Genomic DNA, 26,058 nt, shown 5'->3' with positions numbered 1-26,058 from the left:
CAAAGAAGTATTTTCTGCCCATTATGATGCTATGGGAAGGTTGTGGATGAATACTAATACCATAGAGGAATGAATAATTGGGACCACTAATTCAGTCTGCTCCTGAAGGCAGTACAAAAGTAGGAAATTATCATATGACCCTGAGAGTAGGAAGGATTTCTGAAACAGGTTATAAAAGTCACAGATCTTAAAGGCTTAATAAATTTGTTTATATTAACATAAGATATTTTGGGGGGCAGCCACATGGGTGGCTCAGTTGGTTGAACGTCTGACTCTTGATCTCAGCTCAGGTCTTGATATCAGGGTCATGAGTTCAAGCCCCACATTGGGCTCTATGCTGGGTATGGAGCCTACTTAAAAAAAAAAAAAGATTTTTGATCATAAAAAGATACCATAATATAAGGAACAGATAAGGTACAAGCTGGGAGAAGAAATTTGCTAAGCAAAGATTTCAGTTTCAAGGAAGAAGCAGCACAAATGGTCCCTAAACAAATGAAACATGTTTAACCTTACTGATTATTGTTGAAGTGATAAAAGAACTTGATAAAATATGTATTGAGAAATTTATAAAGAGGAAATCAGGTTATTGTTATCTGAACCTAATATCTGATCAATGTTACTGCTAAAAGTTAGACAGCCATATGTGTTTCTTCATATGATATAACAGGGAGAACACAGCTTTATTTGAGAAGTACTAAAAAGACAAGTCTCATCTTAATCTAATGAAGACTTTACATATAACTGTCATTTTATAGGAAGCATGAGGATACGAGAAGCAGTGTAAATAACAACATTAAAAAAAAATCCACTGAATCCAAAATGTGGGACATTGTATTGGACACATGACTCAAATTTATTTTGCAACTCTCAGTTCTTTTCCATTAATCTCTTTTTCTGTTCTTATGCCAACACTATGCTGAAGTTTTGTAGTAAGTTTTGAAGTCAAGAAGTGTGAAATTTTCAACTTTATTATCTTCTTTCAAGGTAACTTTTCTTATTCTGGCTCCCTCTCATTTTCTCTTATTCTGGCTCCCTCTCATTTTCATATCAATTTTAGGATCAACTTGTCAATTTCTGCAAAAAAGACAGCTAGGGTCTTTATAGGGATTATATTGAACCTGTGGATCACTTTGGGGTGTATGTCGTTTTAACAATATTAAAGACTTTCGATCTGTGAACATGATGTTTTGCCATTATTTAAATCTTTATTTTCTTTCAATCTTATAATTTTCAGTATATATGTTATACATATTTTTTAAAGATTTATTTATTTATTTGACAGAGATAGAGACAGCCAGCGAGAGAAGGAACACAAGCAGGGGGAGTGGGAGAGGAAGAAGCAGGCTCATAGCAGAGGAGCCTGATGTGGGGCTCAATCCCATAACGCCGGGATCACGCCCTGAGCCGAAGGCAGACGCTTAACCGCTGTGCCACCCAGGCGCCCCGATGTTATACATTTTTAAATTAAATTTATATCTAGCTATTTCCTTCTTTTTGATGCTATTTTAAATGGAATTGTTTTCTTAATTTCATTTTGGAACGTTCATTCCTCGTGTATGCTCACAGGGTTCCATTTATACAATGTTCATAAACTGATAGAATGAACCAGTGATTTATTTGGAATATATATATCAAAGGCAAAAACAAAAGAAATGGAAGGGATTAAGTAACAAATTTAGAATGGTAATGACCTATTGTGGGGCACTTTGGGCATACAGTTGGATAATTGCACTTACAAAGCTTCTGGATAGTGAGTATATAGATGTGTGTTCTTGGTTCTGGAATATATATGTATTCCCTTTTTTATATACATATATTTCACATTGCTTATTTATCAAATTTAAAGGTTTTTATGTACAATACAAAGCATTGTGAAATTATCTTCCCTGTAATTTGTCTTTTATATGTCTATAATTTTGGTCTTTAAATAATTTGTGATCTTGGGGCGCCTGAGTGGCTCGATTGAGCATCCAGCTCTTGGTTTCAGCTCAGGTCGTGATCTCAGAGTCATGAGATCAAGCCCTGCGTCAGTCTCCGTGCTTTGTGGGGAGTCTGCTGGAGATTCTCTCTCTCCCTCTGCCCCTCCCCTCCTTGTGCCCGCTCTCTCTCTCTTCTCTTCCCTCTAAAAATAAATAAATAAATCTTTAAAAAAATAAATAATTTCCCATCTTTTGCCAGGTAGGCCCAAAGTGCCTTCTTACCATGGCTATTAAAGTCCTTCTACTATTTAAAGTGCGAGTTAGTTGAATACCTATATTGATAAAAATAAATTTGACCATTACGCTGTATTTATTCAGTTGCATCTATATTGTAGATGTAAATGTGAAACGTGTAATTTAGTAAAAGATTTAGAAGAAAAGGATATTTCCATGACCTTGTGGTAGACAAAATTTTCTTATCCAGTGTACAAAAAGCTCTGAACATAAAAGAAGTAGAAATGAAAAAACTAGTTAGCTAAACCCCATTAAAATTAAAAACTTCCCTAGTTTTTCTGTAACTTAAAAAATTAAAATGTGGATGGACTTTGAAGGTATTATGCCAAGTGAAATAAGTTAAAGACAAATACTGTATGATCTTACTTAAATGTGGAATCGAAAACAAAACAAAACAAAAACAAACTCATAGAAAAAAGAGTTCAGTCTTGTTATCAGAGGTAGGGGGTGGGTCAAATAGGACTTGGATGAAGGTGGTCAAAAAGTACAATCTTCCAGTTGTAAGTAGTAGGGCTATAATATGCACAGCATGATGACTGTAACTCACGGCGCTCTATGATATATAGGAATGTTATTAAGAGAGCAAATCCTAAGATTTGCCTTGACAAGGAGGACATCTGTTTTTTCTTCGTTCTTTTTATCGTGTTTATATGAGAAGATGCATGTTAGCTGGACCCTTTCGTGGTAATCATTTCACAAATATGTAAATCCAACTATTATGCTGTACACCTTAAAATTGCACAGTGATGTATGTCAGTTATTTCTCAGTAAAACTGGAAAAAAGTTTTTTCTTTAATTGTTCTTATCAAAAGTGCCTTCAGTAAATTTTACTATTTTCCCACAGTGGAATTCCATACAGTGAAGAGAATTACAGAGCTATAATTATACCCAGTAACATGGACTGGTCTCACAGACGTAATACTGAGTGAAGAAAGTCTGTACTTAAAATTATATACTATGTAATTCCATTTGTACAAAGTTAAAACAAATAGGCAAAACTAATGTGGAATGCTAGAATAATGGTTACTCTCCATCTGGGAAGGGGTATTGACATGTGTTTCTGGGGGACTGTTAATGTTTTGTTTATTGGTCTGTGTTCTCATTACATAGATGTGTTCAACTTGGAGAAAATTCTTCAAGTTGCACACTTATCATTTGTGGGTTTTTTTGTATTTATTTTGTATTTCCATAAAACATTTACCAAAAATTTTAGATGCATAAGGGTATATATAAAGTGGGCTTCCTTTTTGTATAGAAAAAGGAGGAATAAGTTGTTTATACAGGGTTGCTTATGTATATATAAAATATCTAAGTTATATATGAAACTGATACCATACCTTGCTTGGGGTAGTGAAAGGTTGGGAGGGAGATTTTTTGAGATTTGTTCAAGATGAGTTATAAAAGATGGACCTATCCAACACTTTATTAGAGCTTCTATAAGTGGTGCTGTCCATTGCTGATTTTGTGTTATAAGAACATATTTTGCTATGTCGTTTCAGTTCATAAGATTTTACATGAATTAAACTGATTAAAGTGAAACATCCTTATTTGCAGTTTTCAAAGGGTGATAGTGATACATGCTCGCGTAAAGCTTTGTAAATATTTGAATACATACCCGAGGAGAGCTGCATAATAATATATATTCTCACAGCAGTGTTCTCACAGCTATTAGCTGAGAACATTAACTTGATCACTTCTGAAGATACACAAAGTAAGCTGATTCGGGTGCCAAAACACTAAATGTATCTGTTCATTATCAGTGTTTAGCAGCTGTTACCAATCAACATGGAAACTTTGGTTAGGTCTGAGGCACTAATATCCTGGGGTCTGTTAAAAACTCTGATTTGTTATACTGCAATTTTGTCTCTAAACTGTTCTTGGTTTTAGTATCACACAAATTGGTTTTATGTAGAAGTCAGTGAATGGCAAGCCTCCCACCTCTTCCTCTGAAAAGGTTTGTAGTCACCAAAATTATTTCTTGGCAAGCAGCAACCTGACATAAACTCTTGTGATTGGTGTAGTTGGCTGGTTGATTACCTGGTTCAGGTTGGTTTTGGTATTAACACATACATTTTTGCTTCAAAATTAAAATGAACATGTTTATTTAAGTAATTCTGATTTGGACACCACCCAGAGTGAGTGGAAATGACTAATGAAGTACCTACTGTGTTCTCTTAGTTCCTTGTAGAGTTCTGTCTTCTTTCCCTCAGGATTTTTTTCAAGTCTTTTTAAAGCATTAGCTCTCCTCTCGATGTGGTCGTGTATTTTTCTTTTTTCTTTCTGCCTTCCTTGAGAAAACTCTACCTACCTGGCTTTAGAGCAAGAAACTGTCTGATTGAATTCTAGCCATTTTCTCCAAAAGAAATTCTTTTTAACAGTATAAACAGAAAAACCTTTGTTTGGATGAATAAAAATGACTTATTTGTGTTTATACTGGGTGTTATTAGTCAAGTTTATGTATTTATTTCCTAAAATCCTTCTAGAAATATTTACTATGATTTTGTTCCTTATATTTTTATCTGTGTTTTATTGGTATTTCCATGGAAGTTTGTGGGCCATTTCCAGATAAATTCTCTAAAAGGGACAGACTGGCAAAGTGTGACTTCTTGAACTGATGTACTCGTATTTATCAAAAAGAAAATGAAGTTCTTTTTGGCATAATGTGAGAGGAATTATAGTGGAGGGAAGACCAGAGATTTATTTATCTGTTATATTGTCTTAATGTATGTGTTTGAACCAGCAAGAGTACAGGATTTTTGCTGTATGTGTATGTTTTTAATCTTATGGACCCAGGAGTTCCCCATTACTTAGCTCCTCTCCTTTAATTGATCAAAATGCTCAGTGTTTCTCTTTTCCATACTTATCATAGGTGGAGGAATTACTGATGGCCATGGAGAAAGTGAAACAAGAACTGGAGTCAATGAAAGCAAAGCTGTCCTCTACTCAACAGTCTCTGGCAGAAAAGGAAACTCATTTGACCAATCTTCGGGCAGAAAGAAGGAAACACTTAGAGGAAGTTCTGGAGATGAAGTAAGTGTTTATAATCTTATTTTTCAGGCATGTGCTTAGTAGAAAACCTTTTTCTCATTGCTTTCATCATCTGGCTCAATTTATTAACCCTAACACATTTAGCTTAATTTTAATGCAAACTTGTATTTCTCACTCCCTAGAACAAATTTGGAACAAATTCTGGTCATATAGAATTATTTTTGCCTCTTCATTGAATTTTAAAGTCCTCTAGAGAGAGAGAAAGCGAGAGAGTGTGTGTATGTAGGTGTGTGTATATAACAGTATCCAGTTGCATCTCTGAAATTTCTAAAATCTTATGGAAAGTTAGCCATATTGCTGAGCTTACTGAGGAACATGACTGTTGGTCTTGAGGTCATATGATAGCCAGGTACTTTTTAAAAACATTTTTTATTGTAAACACTTCCAAAGGTATGCAAAAGTTAGAGAATAGTATAATGAGCCCTACATATGTATCCCCCATAATTAACCATTAACGTTTTGCTACACTCTCCAGTCAGTTTTTACAAAATTGTCAATTTTAGTAGAACCTTGCCATACATCATTTTCCTACTAGTCCCACATCTTGTGGCTTCCTGAGATAATTTGTCGAGGTATGTGCACGTCTGCTAGTCCATAATAGATATTTCTTTTTCTTCATTGTGGCACCATGCTCAACCCTCACCCCTTCACAATTTCCCTGCTCCCAGGTTTTATGAAGACAAATTTATCCCGGGATAGCTCAGCAACCTTCTTTACCTTAGCAGTTGTCTGTATTTTTGTTGTCTTTTCTTCTGTTTCAGAAAAGATACTCTCTTCATCATAAGGCTAGCTTCTGATCTCTATCACAGATGTTAAGCACAAGTCCCCTCCTCTGCAGTCTTCATCTGTTAGTTTTCTCTCACATAATCTGTGCTCGCTTTCTAGTAGTTTCTTCTTCTCTGCATAAATACAGAGTCTTTCTGACCTACAATAAACAGATTTCTCAGCCTAGCTAGTGCTTTAGGCTAACATCACCTCTTCTTTTCTGCTACTTCGAAATATCAATAAATGTTGACTACCCAAATTACAGACTAGAAGATGATCTTGCCATGATACCTTAGTGTGAGTTTTCATGGCATATGTGATATCCTGACAGCAACCTAAGAGTTGAAGAAGCAATTGTTGGGGTGTCACCTGCATGTATAGGTTATTAGGCCACAGTGCAAGGTTAAAAGATTCTCATCTTTTAGAAAAGCATTACAGATGATCTACTCTTGGAAGTGATGAGTACTTGAAGCCAGAAATAAATTTGTACACTGGGAGAATAGGGAGAGGTTAGTGTTCTGAGTATCATCAAGAGGATAAAGTTTGTTAATATGCTGCTTAGGGAGCGGTTAATGTAAGACAAGTTTTTTGTCACTAGTGGTTGAAATTGAAAGCTTGATATTTTGGAGATGGAGTAGTAGAGGTAACTTTGGAGTGGTAAAACAAAGTTATTTGAATGGAAGAGGTCTGGGAACCATTCCTCAAACATGATAGGGGATAGAGTTGAGAAGCAACTTAAATCAGAGCCCAGAGGATTTAAGAAAATGGAAGGAGGATGGATATAACATTGTGGAAAACAAAGTATCTCATGTGATGTTGTGAAGCAGAAACAGGCCTCACTAAAGTAACAGTAGATAAGTTTTGTTTTGTTTGCTCCATGTACCGATATCTTGATTTTTACCTGGCAGATCTTTCCTACTAAGTACAGATATGTGCTTATAGCAAAATAGTGGTGTACTTCTGTGGGAATTTTCTTTTATCATTAGGACTTTGAAAAGATATGGAAGAAGTTTTAAAGGAATGCTTGACTTCAAGCCATAAAAAGGGAGTTGTGTGTAATTTTTTTTTTCTTTTTTGATACCACAGTGCTACACTCTGTTGTGGACTTCCCTTTCCAAACCAGGTCAGAGATTACATTTCTGAAAACTACTATGATTAGCAAAACTATTTTTGGTAACATCAGGCACTCACACAATAAGTCATGGGATAAATGATTAAAGTATGTAGAAAAATGTTTAAGTAGTATAGAAATTTAGTAAGACAAACATTAAATGAAAGTTCTAGAAATAAAGTGCTAAAACCTGACTCTGATAGATGACCTGTCTCTTAAATCACCTTCTTAAGTCGCTCAGAATATATTCTATGGCACCATGATGTTCTTAGTTTTTTCATGAGTTTGTGTTGTGCAGATTTGCCAACATAAAGTTTTGTTGTTGTTTTTATGTTTCGGTCTATGGTTTATGCCTTTTTTTTATTATGTACAGTTAGCCAACATATAGTACATCATTAGTTTTTGCTGTAGTGTTCCCAACATAAAGTTTGAAAAGTAGTCCTTGCGGGGTGCCTGGGTGGCACAGCGGTTAAGCGTCTGCCTTCGGCTCAGGGCGTGATCCCGGCGTTGTGGGATCGAGCCCCACATCAGGCTTCTCCGCTATGAGCCTGCTTCTTCCTCTCCTACTCCCCCTGCTTGTGTTCCCTCTCTAGCTGGCTGTCTCTATCTCTGTCGAATAAATAAATAAAATCTTTAAAAAAAAATAAAAAAATAAAAATAAAAGTAGTCCTTGCTTTAGTTTCCACTTAATTTTCCCCTTGTTGCTGTCTTTCAGTTTCACATGTAAAATGGTCATTTAATACCTTCCTTTTAATAAGTTATCTCAGCACTTTAGACATAATCCTCTATCCAGATATTCTGTTGAGAGCGTGGTGGTTCTTTAATTGGCCCACTCTCTTTGCACTGCCCCGTAGGCCAACCCACATGGCACTACTAAGTCTATGAAACAACTGTCCTTTCCTCTTAGAACAGTGTATTGAATTCCCTATTTTCTAAAAAATGTAGATTTCCAATATATGGCATACAAATAAAAAATAATAACTGATAAAACCTCAGTTGAAAACTATAACCTAAGCCTAATTATACACAAAGCGCTATGAATGACATATTGTGGGTTCTAATACAATGAGCTTTCAATTTCTTTTCACTGTGAAGCCGAGCAAGGGAATAGCCTTTCTTCTGCTATATTCTGGACTCCTCTCCATATGTGGAGTAAGTTCTGTTAATCGTCTGCCCTCAGTTGGGGGTGTCTCAGTTTCTACAACTTTGCTCAGAATTTACTCCATTCTTTTGTTAATTTGTAAGGAGTTTATTCCCTCCAACTAGTTCTGATATCTGCCTCTAATTACTTATGACAACTAGTAAGAACATACTTCCTGGAATAAAAGAGCCTGAATCTGAACTTATTAGCTCTATGACTTCAGCAAGTTCTTTAACCTCTCTCTGCCTCAGTCTGCTGATTTTTAGAATAGCAATAATAATGGTTCCCACTTCATAGAATTTTCATGACACTAAAATAAGAAATTAAAATGGAGAAAGGTAATATTTTTCCTATGAATATTGACTGTGACAGCCAGATTCTTCACTCTGATCATGGCAGGACCCACCATATTTTAAATGTTTACATTGTTTAATTATGCATAATTGAATAAGTAAGACAAATTGTTCATTATAATCAGAGAACTTGAAATGTAGAAGAAGTATGAGAGGAATGCAGTATGCAAAAGACTGAAACATGTATATGAGTGAGTCTGAATCTAGAATAAGAAATGTCTCTCCTGAGGAAAAGGCAGAGCTGACCTATACATCTAAAAAACATAGAAATTTTTTTAGCAAAGCACTGGAATAGTCTAGTTTTCTGCAATAATCCTGACCATGTCAGACCAAAAGGAATGACCTAATCATTCTTCTCCAACCCTAACATTTGTAATAGTAATTTCTGAGCATCTGTTACAAACAAATGGTGGCCCTGAGTATGAAGACATGTGGCACTGTTCACTTGGTAGCATGCTAGTGAGTTAGTAGAAACATTTGAGTTGGTTAGCCAGCCTCAAAGGAACATTTTTATTGGCAGATCCCACATTGGTTCTTCTTTTCCTTATGCGGGGGTTTTGTTAGCCATTATTTTTTTATTCCATTTTTATATTGGTCTCTTTCCCTAGGAAAGAAAGGATGAATTGGAGAAGGGGACAAAATAATAAAATAACAATAATAATAACCATAATAAATTTTAAGTATCAGTTTAGGTCATGGGTTTGAGTAGTACAATTTCTAGATGAGCTGGTTCATTTTTTCATGTTTAATAAAAATTTTTATGAAACTATGAATTTGACTACCCTGAAAACAGGTTTGTTTGGGGAAGTGGTAGAAAAGCTCTTTCGTTTCTTTGAGATTCCAGAGCTGTTTGATAAGTAGCATTCCATTAGTAAAGTTGGCAGAGAAATTCAAACCTCTGTGGGCTAAATTATATACTCTTGAGATGCCTTTGGTTAAAGAAAGCTCTAACCTCCCACAACAGAAAAGTAAATTTTCATATGTACCTAGGAAGAATCCAATAATATAATCTAAATTCTGACATTTAAAGAATCTTTTAAGAGAGAAAAACAGAATATTTTTAGAATACGAATTGAATTAATATGTTTAGAATTAAGAAAGCTATTGAAAATGGTTACTTGAAAAAGTTCAGGCTATTTGGGGATTGTATAGGTTAGGTATCAATCTATTACACCTCAAATAATTAAAGTGAGTCTGTATTTTTTTTTAAGATTTATTTATTTGAGAGAGAGAGAGAGAACACAAGAGAGAGGGAGAGAGAGCGAGCATGAATGGGGGGAGGCGCAAAGGGAGAAGCAGGCTCCCCGCTGAGCAGGGAGCCCAATGCTGAGATGGATCCCAGAGTCCTGGGATCACGACCTGAGCTAAAGGCAGACACTTAACCAACTGAGCCACCCAGGTGCCTGAGAGTCTGTATTTTAAATTATTTTATCTTATGATATCCTGTAGTATTTCATTTTCAAATTTATTGTAAAGTTGCTGACATAGAAGAAAATCCAAGTGGGGATTTATGACAGTCTTTCAAATTAACCACAAAATTGAAAAGTTATGCAAACGTATCATAGGAACAATTATACTCTAGTAACAAATTGAAGTGTTTTCTAAGTTAATTAAGAGCATGTATGCTTTTTGCAAAGCCACATTTATTTATACCTCCATCAAATACCTTTATTGGAGGCAGTAGATGTATGATAAAGATAAACTTGTAGTGAAGTTGGAAGCACTTTCACGCTGACTTGAAATACTGAAGTTTAAATATTCTGTAGGAAATCACATATATAATGTAAAAATTTCTTATGCTTGAAAAAGAAAACAAAGTATGCTGTATAGCATAACTATAAACAACACTGCTGGGACTGATCCTTGTTAAAATGATAAAGCAGCGTTTGTCTCTGTAATCAACTATCCCTTGGGACTTTGGGTCTTCCTCTCTAGTCTTGATTAACTCCTTAATTCTGTCTCCTTTTTTCTGCCCTTATCTCTACCTCACTTATGTACCCACCTTATAGAATGTGTGATCTTAACTGTTCATAGCATCTTTTCTCATTAGACTAATAGTTTACTTGAGGCTCTGAGTTATTATAGAATAGTGGAAGAAATGGCTTAGTTAAATATAGTAATTGTTCGAATTTTTTACCTCTTTCTGCTCCTAAACTTTGACCATGATGCTCAGTTTTTCACAACATAAGGCATGTGTATTACAAATGTTTTTCTCAAATCTTTTTATTTTCTCGCAACCTGAATTGGAATCAATTACAAATAACCCCAAATATCCCATTCCTTTCTCCTCCCTTAAAAACCTTAATCTACCTTTTAGCCATTTAAAGCCACATATAATTTCCAAATAGAAGAAACCATATTCTTCAAAAATCATGCTTCTTAATCATCTTTTATGTAAAGAGCCTCAAATGGCTGGAATAATCTCTAAGTAGCAAGTAAAGCATTGAGCTTTTCAGATAAAGACCCCCGAAGTACCTTTCTTTTTCAGCTTTTACAGTGCTTTCTCTGCCCCATCAATATATATGGTTTCTGTGTAAGAATGTCCCCATATGTGCAAGGGTAAAATTAAGAATATAGGTCATCTTCTTTTTCCCAAAGGACAAAGATTATTATCCTACTTCTTTTCATTTTCTCCTCTACTGGAGGTGTGGGGTCAATCCTGGTCCCTTCTGTTAAATATAAATGCATCAGTTAAAGGACTAAGTGTTGCAGGTAGGTAAGCCTTAACCTAATTGCAATACCCATTTTGAGAAAATCTGTTGTATAATGTACCAGTATGAGAGTTTTTTTTGTTTGAGAGTTAAAAACAAAACAGACTTTTCCTTTCAGGACCTTTCTTTACAGTGCCCTCAGAAGGTACCTTATAGGTAGTTACTCATTCTGTAAATGGGTAAAATTTCTGTTGAGCTTTGGATGTAGATGGTAGTAATCCATCCATATAATCATAAGATTTTCCTATCAGAAGATCCAATTATGAGTATTATAAGCATCAGAGATGCTCGCTGTAGCAAAGAATGTGTTTACATTTGAGCCAGTTTGCTTACATATAAAACAGGTATAAAAATATTTAGAACCACTCATGATATTGTTGTGAGGATCAAATGAGGTAAAGTAATGGAAACACTTTGAAATTAATGAAGCTGAATATTTGCAAAGCAAGATATTCAGAATTGAAGATCTAGTCTGCACTTAACTTCTTAGGTCTGAAGTTTTCTTACTCTGAAATGAAAGGGTTTCTTAAATCCCAATTGTTTAAAAATTATGGAGTTTTTTAAGTGACCTTCTGAGGTCTGTTGATTCTGTCATTGTAAATGCTCTGAGTAAATCTGGGAAATAATTTATGTATAAACAGTATACTGAAAAGAAGTGAGGGACTAGATGTCCATGAATTCTTAGCAGAGGACTAGGCAGCACATTCATTGGATGAGACTACCCCGGGTTTACCAGAGGTTAACTACTACAGGGATGCAAGTGGAATTGTGATACTAAAGGAAAAGCAGTGCTGGGGAATTTAGAGTTCCAGTCCAGTCCACAGTGGCAAAATGCTTGTTTAAACTTCTGGCATCTTGCTGAAGTAACAGAAAGCTAGGTTTTAAGAATAGGGATCATAACCTATAATAAAGCCTACTGTAGACCCAGACAAAAAAAACTTAAAGTTCTAAGAAAGTCTGCAGGGAAGATTGAATTTGGAGGATGAGTGTTACCAAGATAGAGAGATCTGGGAAATACCCTGAGCTTTTAGCAGATTAGCCTAAAAAAGGATAAATTCAACACTACAAAAGTACAAGGAGGTCAACGATTAACTAAATTACCTATCAGAATAAAAAGTATTGCTCTTCCGAAGAACATAACAGAATCCAGAGTCTTTACAATATATCAACTACAGTGTCCTATATTGGGTTTCAAAATTTGCCAGACATGCAAAGAAACAGTAACATATGACCCATAATGAAGAAAAGCATGTGGTAGAAATCAACTCCAAGAAGTCCTATGTATCATATTTAAAAGATAAAGACTTTAAAGTCACTCTTATAAATATGTTTCAGGGACTTAAAGGAAAATGCCATATTAATGATATAGGAAATCTTAGCCACCTAAGGAAAACTATTAAGAAATGGAAATTTAGAAACTGAAATATGATGAAAGGTTCACTGAATGGTCTTAATAATAGATTAAACTGTCAAAAGAAAGAGTTCATAAATTTTAAAAGAGATCAGTAGATACCAATGTGAAGAACAGGGAGAATGAGGAGTACTACAAGGTGAATGGAGCCGTAGTGGTATGTTGGTTCATAGCAAATAGACTAACATACAGGTAACTGGAACACAAAGGGATAGGAAAAAAATTTGAAAATATAATAGCTGAAATATTTCTCTAATTTGATTCCAAATACATAGATTTAAGGAGGTCTATAGGAAATCTGTGTATCTCCTTCTCAATTTTTTTGTAAACCTAAAATTGCTCTAAAAAAATCCTTAAAAAAATGTATTTACAGATCCCAGAAACTTAGTGAATCCTAGCAGCATAAATCCAAAGAAAACCACATCTGTTGACATTCTAATTCAGTTACTGGAAACAAAAGATAAGGAGAAAAACAAAAGCAGCGAGAGAAAAAAACACGCTACATAAAGGGAAAATATGATAACTGGGGGTGCCTGGGTGGCGCAGTTGTTAAGCGTCTGCCTTTGGCTCAGGGCGTGATCCCAGAGTCCTGGGATCGAGCCCCACATCAGGCTCCTCTGCTGGGAGCCTGCTTCTTCCTTTCCCACTCCCCCTGCCTGTGTTCCCTCTCTCGCTGGCTGTCTCTCTCTCTGTCAGAAAAATAAATAAAATCTTCAAAAAAAAATATGATAACTGAATTCTTATCAAAAACATTGGCGATCAGAAGAAAATGGAACTTCTTTTAAAGTACTGGGGGAAAAATTGTTAGACTAGAATTCTATGACCAAATAAAAGACTGTTAAAAAACTAGGGTTAAATATGGACATTTTCAGTTAAACATGAAAAGGCTTTGTTTCTAGAAAAAACTGCTCTATAAGAAATGTGAATGGATGTTCTTGTAGCTGAGAGGAAATGAAACTGGATGGGAGCATGAATCTGTAGGAAAGAATAAATAACATCAGACCTGGCAAATTAGTTGACATATATAGAAAACTTGTTTTTTTCTTCACATACTCTCCTTAAAAGACAACTGACTATTTAAAGCAAAAAACAGCATTGCTTGGTGGAGTTCATAATGTATATAAAAGTGAATATGCCAACAATAGCACAAGAGGTGGGGGTGTAGCTCTATATTGTTTTAAGGTTATTATCTTTGTGAAATAAAAAGTGGGAAGAATCAGTTATGAAGTTTTATAATTTCTAATCTTAATGGACTGTGGTAAGTTAAGGATGCATATTGTTAGCTGTAGAACAACCGCCAAAAAGTTAACCACCAAAATGTAAATAGAAAAGACAACCCCCCCTGAAAATCCAGTAGAGAAAATAAAACATAATACTAAAAATTATTTCATTGGGGCGCCTGGGTGGCTCAGTCATTAAGTGTCTGCCTTCGGCTCAGGGCCTGATCCCAGGGTCCTGGGATCCCAGGGTCGTTGGGCTCCCTGCTCTGCTGGGAGCCTGCTTCTTCCTATCCCACTCCCCTGCTTGTGTTCCCTCTCTCGCTGGCTGTCTCTCTCTCTGTCAAATAAATAAATAAATAAAAATCTTAAAAAAATAAAAATAAAAAATAAAAAAATAAAAATCAGAAGAAAAAGGGCAGGAAAAGGAACAGCAGAGGAACAAAGAATGGAAGGGATAAATGGATGATAGAAATTCAGCATATCAATACTTACATCAAAATCAAATGGACTAAAACACTCCAATTAAAGGACAGAGATTATCAGAATGGATTTAGAAAAAGAAGCAATGTTGTCTATAACACACAGACTGTAATAAACACAAATATGTTGAAATTAAAGAATGGAAAAAGATGGTCCTTATAAACAATAATCATAGGAAACCTGGTAAGGCTATATTAATATCAGATGAAGGAGACTTCCAATGAGTCTTTCTGAATTAAAGAAGGGTATATCATAATGATAGAGGAGACAATACTTCAGAAAGACATAACAGTTCTTTGTAATGTATGTACCCAAAAACAGAGCTTCAAAATTCCCGAAGGGCAAACTGAAAGAACTAAAGTGGAAAGCAGACAAATCCGTAGTCATCAGTCATCACTGGAGAGTATAACCCCTGTTTTTCAGAAATTGATAGAATAAGTGACAAAAAAAAACAGCAGTAAAAATGCAGAATGTTTGAGACTATCAACTTGACCTATTCAATATTTATAAAATAGTACACCCAACAACTGAAGGTTATATATGTTTTGTGAATATGTATGGAATATTCACCAATGTATACCATATGCTGGGCCATAAAAATAAATCTTAATAAATTTCAGAATCGTTCTCTGACCACAGTGTATTAAGTTAGAAGTTAATAAGATATTCGGAAAAGCCCCCAAATGTTTAGAAATTAAATAATACAGTTCTGAATACCATGGCTCAGAGAAGCCATAAGGAATATGAGAAGTCATTTTGAACTAACAAAAATGAAATACAATTTTATACAATTGTTAAATTTTATGTTATACAGTTCAACTAGGGCTTATACCTTTGAATGCCTATATTAGAAAAGAAGAAAATTTGAATTCATTTATCTGAGTTCTGCACTATGAAACTAGAAAAAGAGCAAAGTAAATAGAAAGAAGGAAATAATAAAGATAAAAGCAAAAATCAAGGAAATAGAAAACAGCATAGAAAATTCACAAAGTCAACCATGGTTTGTCAGAGAATTAATAAAATTGATAGGCCCCTAGCAATCCAAGGAAGAAGGAAGACACATGAATTAACAATTTTTGGAATGAAAGAGGGGAAGAGGGGATATCACTCAAGATTCTAAGGACATTTGAAAAGATATTATGAATATTTTGAATAAGTTTATACTAATAAATTTGATAACCTAGATGTAATAGACAAATACCTTGAAAAACACAGTTTATTAAAACTGGCTCAAAATCAGGAATATGAAATTGACCAGCCTGTCTATTAAAGATACTGAATTTGTAATCAAAAACATTTGCACAAAGAAAACGCCAGGCCCAGACGGCTTCACTGGTGAATTAAACTAAACATTGAAGTAAGAAATAATAACAATCTTACAGAAACTCTTTTAGAAAATAGAGAAGGAAATACTTAATTCATCTTATGAGATCAGAATTAGACTTACAGCCAAATCTGGCAAAGACATACAAAAGGAGAATATTACAGGTCAATCTACCTCATGAACATGGGCGTAAAAGTCCCCAACAGAGTCTTAGCAAATTGAATCTAACAGAAGGAGAAAGCTAATGTATTAACAACCAAGTTAGGCTAATTTCTGTAATGTAAGGATTGTTCAATATTTGAAAATGAATTAATTAAGTTCACTACATTAAGAGAATAAAAAATGTTAAAATTATCAGTACATTGAGAAAAACCTTTTGACAAAAGGTAATACCATTCATGATAAAAACTCTTAGCTGACTAGCAGTGGAAAACAGTTTCTTCAACTCAGTTAAGGGCACATGTGACAGATTTACAGCTAATGTCACACCTAATGATACAAATTGAACACTTTTCCCTCTGATATTGCAAAGGATATAAAGATGTCTACTTTTACCTCTCTGTTCTTAATTATATTGGAGATCCTAGTTAGTAGTATGTCAAGAAAAGAAATAATAAAATTCAAAAGGAGGTAGTACAGTTTTCTTTATATACAGACATGATCAGCTAAGCAGGGCAATATATAAAAATCAGTTGTATTTCCATGTACTAGCAGCAAACAAATGGATACTAATATTTTAGAAATTATTATTTACAATAGCATCAAAATGCATAAAGTATTTTAGAATAAACTTAAAAAATATATGAGATCTCTACACTGAAAACTATAGAACATTACTGAGAAAATTTTTAAAACATCTAAATAAACAGAGGTATATCTAGGTAATGATTTGGATAAGGAATCTTTGAGATGCCATTTCCCCCAGATCATTTATATTTGCACCTCAATCACAGCCAGAATCACAAGGGGCATTTCAGATAGAAACTGACAATTGGAATCTAGAATTTATATGGGTTTGCAATGGCTATACCAGAGCTAAACCAATCTTGAAAAGAATAGAGTTGGAAGACTTGCACTACCTAATTTGAACTCTTGCTATAAAATGACAGTAATAAAAAAATATAGTATTGGCATGAAGACTGGCATATAAAATAATGGAACAGATAAAGAGTATAGAAATAGACCTACATATGTATGGCCAAAGGCACCAAAAGAGAACAGACATCTTTTCAATAATTGATGGAGATACAACTAGATGTTTACAGGGTCAAGGTGAAGTAAAACCTCATACCATATGCAGAAATTAATTCAAAATGGATCATAAACCTAAACATAAAAGGTAAAACCATAATCTTCTGGAGAAAAACAGGAAACTTTGGAGTAGGCAAAGATTTCTTAGTATACAAAATATACTAACTATAAAAGAAAAAATTAACTGGATTTGACTAAAATTAAAAACTTCTTCAAAAGATACCTTTAAGAAAATGAAAATAATTAAATGTTAAAGGTAAAAGGTGTCTATGTGAAAAGTATTTTGCACAGAACTTTTTTAAATTTTTTTTTATTTTTATTTTTTTATTATATTATGTTAGTCACCGTACAGTACATCCTTAGTTTTTGACGTAATGTTCCGTGATTCATTATTTGCATATAACGCTCAGTATACCATGCAATATGTGCCCTCCTTAATACCCATCACCGGCCTATCCCAATCCCCCATCCCCCTCCCCTCTGAAACCCCCAGTTTGTCTCCCAGAGTCCATAGACTCTCATGGTTCATTCCCCCTTCTGTTTACCCCCCCTTTCTTCTTCCCTTTCTTCTCCTACCAATCTTCCTACTTCTTATGTTCCATAAATGAGTGAAACCAAATGATAATTTTCCTTCTCTGCTTGACTTATTTTGCTTAGCATTATCTCCTCCAGTCCTGTCCATGTTGCAGCAAATGTTGAGAAATCATTCTTTTTTTTTTTAATGGTTTTTTATTATATTATGTTAGTCACCATACAGTACATCTCTGGTTTGTGATGTAAAGTTCGATGATTCATTAGTTGCGTATAACACCCAGTGCACCATGCAACGTGCCCTCCTTACTACCCATCACCAGCCTATCCCATTCCCCCACCCCACTCCCCTCTGAGGCCCTCAGTTTATTTCTCAGAGTCCATAGTCTCTCTTGCTTCATTCCCCCTTCTGATTACCCCCCCTTTCTTTATCCCTTTCTTCCCCTACCGATCTTCCTAGTTCTTATGTTCCATAGATGAGAGAAACCATATGATAATTGTCTTTCTCTGCTTGACTTATTTCACTTAGCATAATCTCCCCAGTGCCGTCCATGTTGCAGCAAATGTTGAGAAATCGTTCTTTTTGATGGCTGAGTAGTATTCCATTGTATATATGGACCACATCTTAATCCAGTCATCTGTTGAAGGGCATCTCGGCTCCTTCCACAATTTAGCTATTGTGGACAATGCTGCTATGAACATTGGGGTGCATAAGGCCCTTCTCTTCACTACGTCTGTATCTTTGGGGTAAATACCCAGTAGTGCAATTGCTGGTTCACAGGGTAACTCAATTTTTAACTTTTTAAGGGACCTCCACACTGTTTTCCAGAGTGGCTGTACCAATTTGCATTCCCACCAACAATGTAAGAGGGATCCCCTTTCTCCACATCCTCTCCAACATTTCTTGTTTCCTGCCTTGTCAATTTTTGCCATTCTAGCTGGCATAAGGTGGTATCTCAGTGTGGTTTTGATTTGAATTTCCCTGATGGCTAATGATTTTGAACATTTTTTCATGTGTCTATTAGCCATTTGTATGTCTTCATTGGAAAAGTGTCTGCTCATATCTTCTGCCCATTTTATGATTTGTTTGTTTCTTGCGTATTGAGTTTGAGAAGTTCTTTGTAGATCTTGGATACCAGTCTTTAATCTGTAGTATCATTTGCAAATATCTTCTCCCATTCCGTGGTCTACCTCTTAGTTTTTTTGACTGTTTCCTTGGCTGTGCAGAAGTTTTTATATTGATGAAGTCCCACAAGTTCAGTTTTTCTTTTGTTTCTCTTGCCTTTGGAGGTGTGTCATGAAAAAAGTTGCTGTGGCTGATGTCATAGAGGTTGCTGCCTATGTTCTCCTCTAGGATTTTGATGGATTCCTGTCTCACATCGAGGTCTTTCATCCATTTGGAGTTTATCTTTGTGTATGGTGTGAGAGAGTGGTCAAGTTTCATTCTTTTGCATATAGCTGTCCAATTTTCCCAGCACCGTTTATTGAAGAGACTGTCTTTTTTCCACTGGATGTTTTAGAAATTTTTTTTTTAAAGATTTTATTTATTTATTAGAGCGTGCGCACAAGCTGGGGGGAGGGGCAGGGGGCGAGAAGTAGACTCCCCGCTGAGCAGGGAGCATGTTGTGAGACTCTCTTCCAGGACCCTGAGATCATGACCTGAGCCAAAGGCAGCCACTTGACTGAGCCACCCAGGTGCCCCTGTACAGAACTTTCAAATGATAGTTAAATATCTATTTCATGTGTGTTTCTATAGGATTTACCCCATTGTGTTACAGTTATGTATTTGCAGGCTTGTTATATTCCTCCAGACACCTGACATTTAGAAGTGTTGTTCTCCTTGAATCTGTGGGAATAAGCCTAGTACCCAACTTGTAATTGGCACTCAGTAAATACTTTTTTGAATTGTATTGAATTATTTTTATCTTCAGAGTGAAAATAAGTATTCTAAGAGAATATAAAACCAAATATTTTTTAAAGTAGCCTTTTTATTTGTCTTTTCTACAAGTCAGATCTTCAAGACACATTGAATATTGTTTAGCCCCAGAGCTGATCTTTTCTCTCTGGTTTAATAATCTAGGAAATTAAATAAGAGATGCTTATTTAGTTAGGAACTGTTGCTATGGAAAATATTTGTGATATACATGTCAATTTTACACATAAGTCATTCTCAGAGCGAAAACAGATGAACCTTTCATTTTAACAGAGGATATCCTTGCTGTTGCATGTTGAAAGCAGTGTGGCTGGATTCATTCTTTTTCTTCTTTATCTTTTCTTCTGCATAGTGACATTCTTCTAACACCCCATCAACACTGGTATAATTTTCCACCCAAAATGAAGTTATTCGTTCTCAGTGTATTTGTGGTCATGCATTTTCTGGTTAGAGATACTGTTTCTCTTTAGAGCAAGGTGGTTAGTTACTAGCTACTAGAGTTAGCAAATGCTTTTGGTCTTGAAATTGAGCTTGAGGTTCACAGGTGGTAGCATACGCATCTGGAGTAGCCTTACCAGAATGTATTTCCTTATTCCGGGCTCTAGCGTCAAGTTTGGTGTTATCTTTCAAGCTCAAAGTGCCCCCAAATATATAACACTCTTTTTGGTATTCCTTTGTCTTTGAGTACATCTACCTCACATGACTTTCCTTTTCTTCTATTATATCTTGGGTTTGTTTTGGGCGGGGGGGGGGGGGGGGAGGCTGCGTTTTGGGTTTTTGGAGTCTTTTGTCTTGCTTGTTTGTTTTTCTTTGTGTTTGCATTTTCTTAGCTCATTTATAAAACATTTGTAGGCCTCAGAATTATCAAATGATTAAATCTGGAGTTGGGGTTTAAAATTGTAAAAAGAGCAGGACAGTGAAAACAAGATGATTCTCTTCTTATAAAAATGGGATCAATTCAGATATGCTTATGGATATTGATTATTTTTTAAAAATAATCAAGATCTCTAGTCACTGTTACTTTTTTTCCTCGAAAGGCAGATGTTAGAAATATTAATTTCATATCATGATTCCCTTTCCTATGACATGGAATATAATAAAGTCTCATGTTTTTGCTTTCATTTTCTTTTTTTCATCTTTGGGAGTGAGCAGTGTAATCCGTATCACTGAATTAAATGTGAACTGAATAAAAGTACTATCATGACCTTTCTAATATCCAGGCTTCTATTTGAAACATTTATTTATAACCAGTTCCTACTTTCATATTAACATAAATCTGATTACGTTGTACTTACCTTTAGAAGGCCTGTATTTCAGTTAAACCTCTGTAATTTTGTCCCTAGATAAATTTCTGGCTTTATATCCCTTTATACTTTTTATCTTCATTCTCCAGAAACATCCAACTATTCATACTTTCCTTATATTCTCCTTCCCAATGCTCCCATTCTTCTGTCTTAAATGCTTTATTCGTAATTCTGCCTTTTATGGTTCCACTTTTTTCTCATGGCTCACACTAAATCACGTTGGCTATAGAAAAAACCTGCCTAAATCATACTGGTCGGCACTAGTCCCCCTAAACTTGGCGCTTTATTTTGTTTCTTTAGCGCACTGTGTAGTACTTATGCCTTGTTTCTAGACTTACTACATTTCTGAAACTATGTGAAGCATGGTGGATAAAATATTCATTGAGATGATATGAGTTTCTTAACTTCACAGAGCTCATAGACTTAAACACAATTTTTTGTAAAAAGAAGCATGGGGTTCTGTGGGTGAATATAAAAATAAATGGCCAGTGTGAGTGGGGTACATCCTTTTATAAAACATCCTGGAGGAGATAATATATTTTAATAAATTGGTTTTATATGTCTTAAAGTTTTGTTTTTACACATAAGTCTTTAATATATCTGAATTGTTTAGTGTGAGGAAAGTTTTTTAGTTTTTCCCCTGTGGAAAGTCAGTGAGAGTACCACCCATATAGTATAGTAAGTTCCTGTATGTGCTTGAGTCTGTTTCTGGGCTCTGTACAGTTTTCCATTCACCTATTTGTTATTGCTATGCTAGTTCATTACTATTTTATTTACTGTTTTACTTTTAAATTCTGGTATATGGTAGAACAAATCTCTATTCACTGTTCTTTATCTGAATCATCTGGAACCCTTACTCTTCATCTGATATTTTTTTTCTGTTAAATGCTCTGATTTTTATTGCTGTGTGCAGAAAGGCTGTTTTTTAAAGAAATATTGCCATTGTATACCCTATTACCCCCTTATTAGTTTTATTAGTTAGAGTAGCACAAGCTGTTATAAAAAACTCACCCCAAACTTTCTGTGGCTTAGCACAATAAAAGTTTTATTTCTCACTTGCCTAACAGTCCAGTGCTATTATTTCTGATTGGTGGGTCCTTTCAAGATCTATATTGTATTTATGCCCTGTTTTCATTCATATGCTTTGTGGCTTTTTTCTGACATGTTCAGTGTCACTAGAAGTTTGGCTATGTTATATTTCTTTCGAAGGAGCCAGATTTGGATGTTGTTTAATCTCTGTTCTTATGCACTAGTTTCTCTTCTATTATGACTTCCTTCTATTTTCCTTATATTTTCAATGTTTGGTTTTTTTCAAGTTACTTGAATATTTATAGCTTTTATTGAATGCTGTAAATTTTTTTCTAAGACTCCCATTAGCTATATCCAAATTTTGATACAGAAAAATTTCTACTTGTGTATTATAACAGTCTTGGTTTCCTGAGCTTTTCTCCTTAATCTATGTGTTCTGCAGGGTGCAGTGGTTTCATTTCATGAAACTGGCAGGAAAGTACTCAGTGTTGATTTCACAGTATTGCATTGTAGTGAGAAAACAGTCTATAAAAGGTAAGCCCAAAGAGGTGTAAATATAGCTACAGTTTAATGTAGAAATATTTTAAATTATCCATTGACTGAGTATACTGGCCTTAGACTGTATGTTGATTGTATCCTCAGGCTGTTATCAAGATGATGACACCATTTCCAGGTGTTCCTGAGACGACTCTTTAAATATAAGAACAGCTTTCTCAGAAATCTTCTCCTGCCTCCTCCCATAGTAGGCTTCCCTTCAACATCCATGTGGCCAGCCTGAGTCACATGCCAAGTGATTGGGAAGGGAAAATGGAATTACCATTTTAACTACTATCTACCTCTGAGGTCTGGAGACAGGGTCCTTATCTTTGAGTCACAATATGGAAGAGATGGATACATGAAAAATGTTGAAAGGAAGAAGGTAGAAGGTAGGAGTACAGATGTTGGTTAGACAGCCCAGTACAGTCTTCTAGTTGCGTATTTCAGTATGCCGGGAGCATCAGTGAATTTATCAGAAGGGAGAAAGAGGATGTTGATTCATCTGGACAGTCTGATACATGGCATTCTGTTAGAATTTCTGTTATTTCTGTTAATTGCCCTTTAACACAGTTCAGTTATTTTCCGTTTTTACAATATGAATTCTCCAGTTTGCTGTAACTTTTAACTTTTTCTCATGAGGATTTTTCTTATATGGTTTGTAATTTTTGATAATGAGCTCCTCATCTGTGGGACTACCTTTCTTGGGAGTCTTATTCACATAAGCTTTGAGTTTGTGCAAGGATCAAATACATTCGCTGTTACTGGAGCAATTTTTATGTGAATCTCTGTGCTTGGAATTCTGTGTATCTCATGAACCTAATGATTTCTTATGGATGATTGTTTTCTCACCCCTAACCATAGACTCTTTGCTGCTCCATTGGCCTGGTATGCACAGTTTTTCTGGTCCCCATTTTTACAAAAGGAGCCAACCTTTGTGACTCTCTTTAGCTTTATACACGTAGATCATTTCCATCTCTTCCTAAGCCTGAGTCCTGGAATCTCCTTCCTAGTCCTTAGTTATTGAGGCCTGTAACCCAATTTTTTAGCTCTCACAAGTCATTTCCACTTAAACTCTCATCAGTGCTCCAACTTTTTCTGTCTTTAATACTGGCACTTCTGGTTTAGCTTATGCTTGATACCTAATTGCTATTATCTGTTTTACGCAGTATTTTCATGAGTTCCAAGCAGGAGGGAAAGGTCTGGCATAGTTCATAATATTTATCAGAATTATAAGTTCCATTTAAACCAAATTTATTTTCAGTATCTGAGTTTTTTTCACCTTCTCTTCTCTCCTAATTTTTGGTGGCCTTTATTTTTGTGTATGTACTTTTCCTTCCTGAAGTCTTCAAAATCCATAAAAAGGGTTTTGATTGCTACTTTATAGACAGAGTATGTGTTTCAAAAATTTTGCTGTTTCTTAAGGGATGGGGTAAATTACAACTCTCTTTAACCAAAATTTTATATGGAAAGGTAGCAAGAAGCAATGATGAAATATGTACTTGCGCCTCTTCTATATTTCTGAAATGTTATTTTGTTCTCTTTAAGTTTTTGTAAGGTAGAGATTGACTTCTGCTTAAAAACTTTCATCTTTACCCAAACTTTGTGTGTCTTACGGAATAGTTTATTTTTCCAATATCCTTTAGAGAAAAAAAAGCTTTCTGTTCCCAGCCTGCTCATGATATCCAGCTCCTGTTGCTTTGGCTCAGAGTTCCATTCTACCTCATGATAAACACCTTCGTATCTCATTATATCTTAAACTCTGTAAGCTCTAGGAGCAGACTTATAGAGGAAACTTACTGTACTATCTAAATGAGCCATGACAAGCCTGGGAGTGGAATTTACTGCTGGGAAGTAGACCAGGTGGTATTAAAGGGGCTTGTTCCATGTGGTAATATTGAAGTAGAAACTGGAGGAGCGAACCTTTTTGGCTACTAATTTCCTGAAGAGATAAGACAGTCACACTGTGTTTGTGTATTTCCATCTCTCCATGTAAAATTGTGTTTAAGGATTCTTCTTATTTCTAGGTCTGATTTTTTATTCATTTTATTTTTATTTTATTGGTAGGCTTAATGTAATTAAAACCCTCAGTACTAAAATTCTAAGACACCAGGAGGTAGATTAAATTGTTGTTGTGTTATTAAATAGACTCTACAGCTCTTCTTGCTAGGGATAAAGCCCTACTATGATGAAGTAATATTGCTCAAAGATGTCAATAATTTCCAGATGTGGAAAAGAGCCTAAGCAGAGTGTTTCTTCACCAAAACAAATACACATTTTCTAGTTGGGTCTGTGTGCTAATTAAAAGAGTGTTTTCCTCTCATTTTGTTGTTATTCCATTTGTTAGAAAATAACCAAATAATTGCACTAAACACACAAACTTTTATGCGTTTATCACATGCAAACAATAGAAATATTTTAACATGGTTGTTTTGGGGAGATTTCATAGGGGGACAGTGTGGGTAAATACACTCTTCTTCCCGGTCACCATCCTGGAAAGTCCTGATGGACTCCAGAGCAAGAACAGCCCTAGAGACCATTTATAACCCATCTCTTTTATCACTAAGTTGAGAGCTATTTTAGCAAGTGGCAGCTGTTGTCAGTTTCTTTGGATTGAAAATAAATAAATTCTGTTTTTATTCGGCAGATAGTTAATCAAGTCACTTAATTTTGAGCCAATAAATAGAGAAGGAATAGTCAAGTTTAAGAAGAGTTGCATAAAATAAGTTCTTTGTGATTTGACTCTGAGTTGAGGTATTTTCTTTCTTTGTTTCAATCCCCAAAATCCTTCCATCTCCCATCCCCCGCTTTGTAGTTTTGAACAGAATGCTTTAGTGAGTCCACAGCCCCAGAAATCATGTTTGTCATGTTTTAGTACTTAGGGTTGAGTAGAACTTCTTCCCTTTGAAGTTAACTCTGGGTGTCATCAGTTTGAAGGAGCTTCTTCTCATCCTACTGCTTTTTAGCTTTGCATCTTTCTAATAATTATTTCTTTGTTTTCAGTTTTAAAGCATAAGATAGTTCCAGAGCTGTGTTTTGTTTTTATTTTAAACGAATGCTGGAGTACCTCTGTAGTTGCCAATCACTGTTTTGGTAAGTTGGTGACTCCTTTATGCTACCCAAGATTTTTTACTTAAAATTGAGCATTTTTTACTTGTGTTTTAGGTCAGAGGAATCATATCCTCCGTGGTATTCCTTTTTCATCTCAGCTTCTTAAAGAAGTACTATAAATAGAGGCTTTCAACTTAGAAAGCACTGTGTATTTCATTGACTAGAACTAAACTGAACTGTAGGCTAATAAAAAGTACCAAATGAAAATATTGTGGTATCTGATTGCATTCTATTGTAAGTGTAATGTAGTGTGAACAGTAGTAGCTTTGATTCATTGTAAATCCCGTCTGAATACTGACAACATGGTTAAAAATATCAGGAGATAAATCCCACAGGTCACATTTGCGGGGACGCTCATTGTACATATGTAAGACCTTATTTCATTATTTAAAAAACAGCAGTATTGCTCGTAAGGTTGGGTGATACCGTGGGCTGCGACAGGGATAGAGGTAACATGAGAGGTGAGTGGCTGCTGAATTACAGTACTGGTGCAGTTGAGATTCTTTTTCTGTTTTAGCTATAAGCTTTTTTGCATGAATAGTAGCGATCTCTTCATAGGCAAGTTTCCCTTAGATCCCAGAGTACTGC

At 35.2% G+C, this 26,058-nt stretch overlaps 1 protein-coding gene across 12 annotated transcripts in view; it reads left to right on the top strand.

Moving 5' to 3' along the window:
* Positions 1–26,058, top strand: part of ERC1 (ELKS/RAB6-interacting/CAST family member 1) — a 554,385-nt gene that overhangs the window by 289,955 nt on the left and 238,372 nt on the right. For all 12 annotated transcript variants that reach the window (XM_087855512.1, XM_087855510.1, XM_087855513.1 and 9 more), the window contains one exon: positions 5,083–5,243. In XM_087855512.1, the coding sequence (XP_087711638.1) occupies positions 5,083–5,243 (161 nt within the window). The remainder of the gene's footprint in view (positions 1–5,082; positions 5,244–26,058) is intronic.

The sequence above is a fragment of the Ursus americanus genome, chromosome 25 (genome assembly GCF_024610735.1).
Source record: "Ursus americanus isolate L20-20 chromosome 25, mUrsAme1.1.p, whole genome shotgun sequence".
NCBI classification, from domain to species: Eukaryota; Metazoa; Chordata; class Mammalia; order Carnivora; family Ursidae; genus Ursus; species Ursus americanus.
The sequence above is the reverse complement of the archived record's forward strand: the minus strand, read 5'-3'. Positions and strand labels throughout refer to the sequence as shown.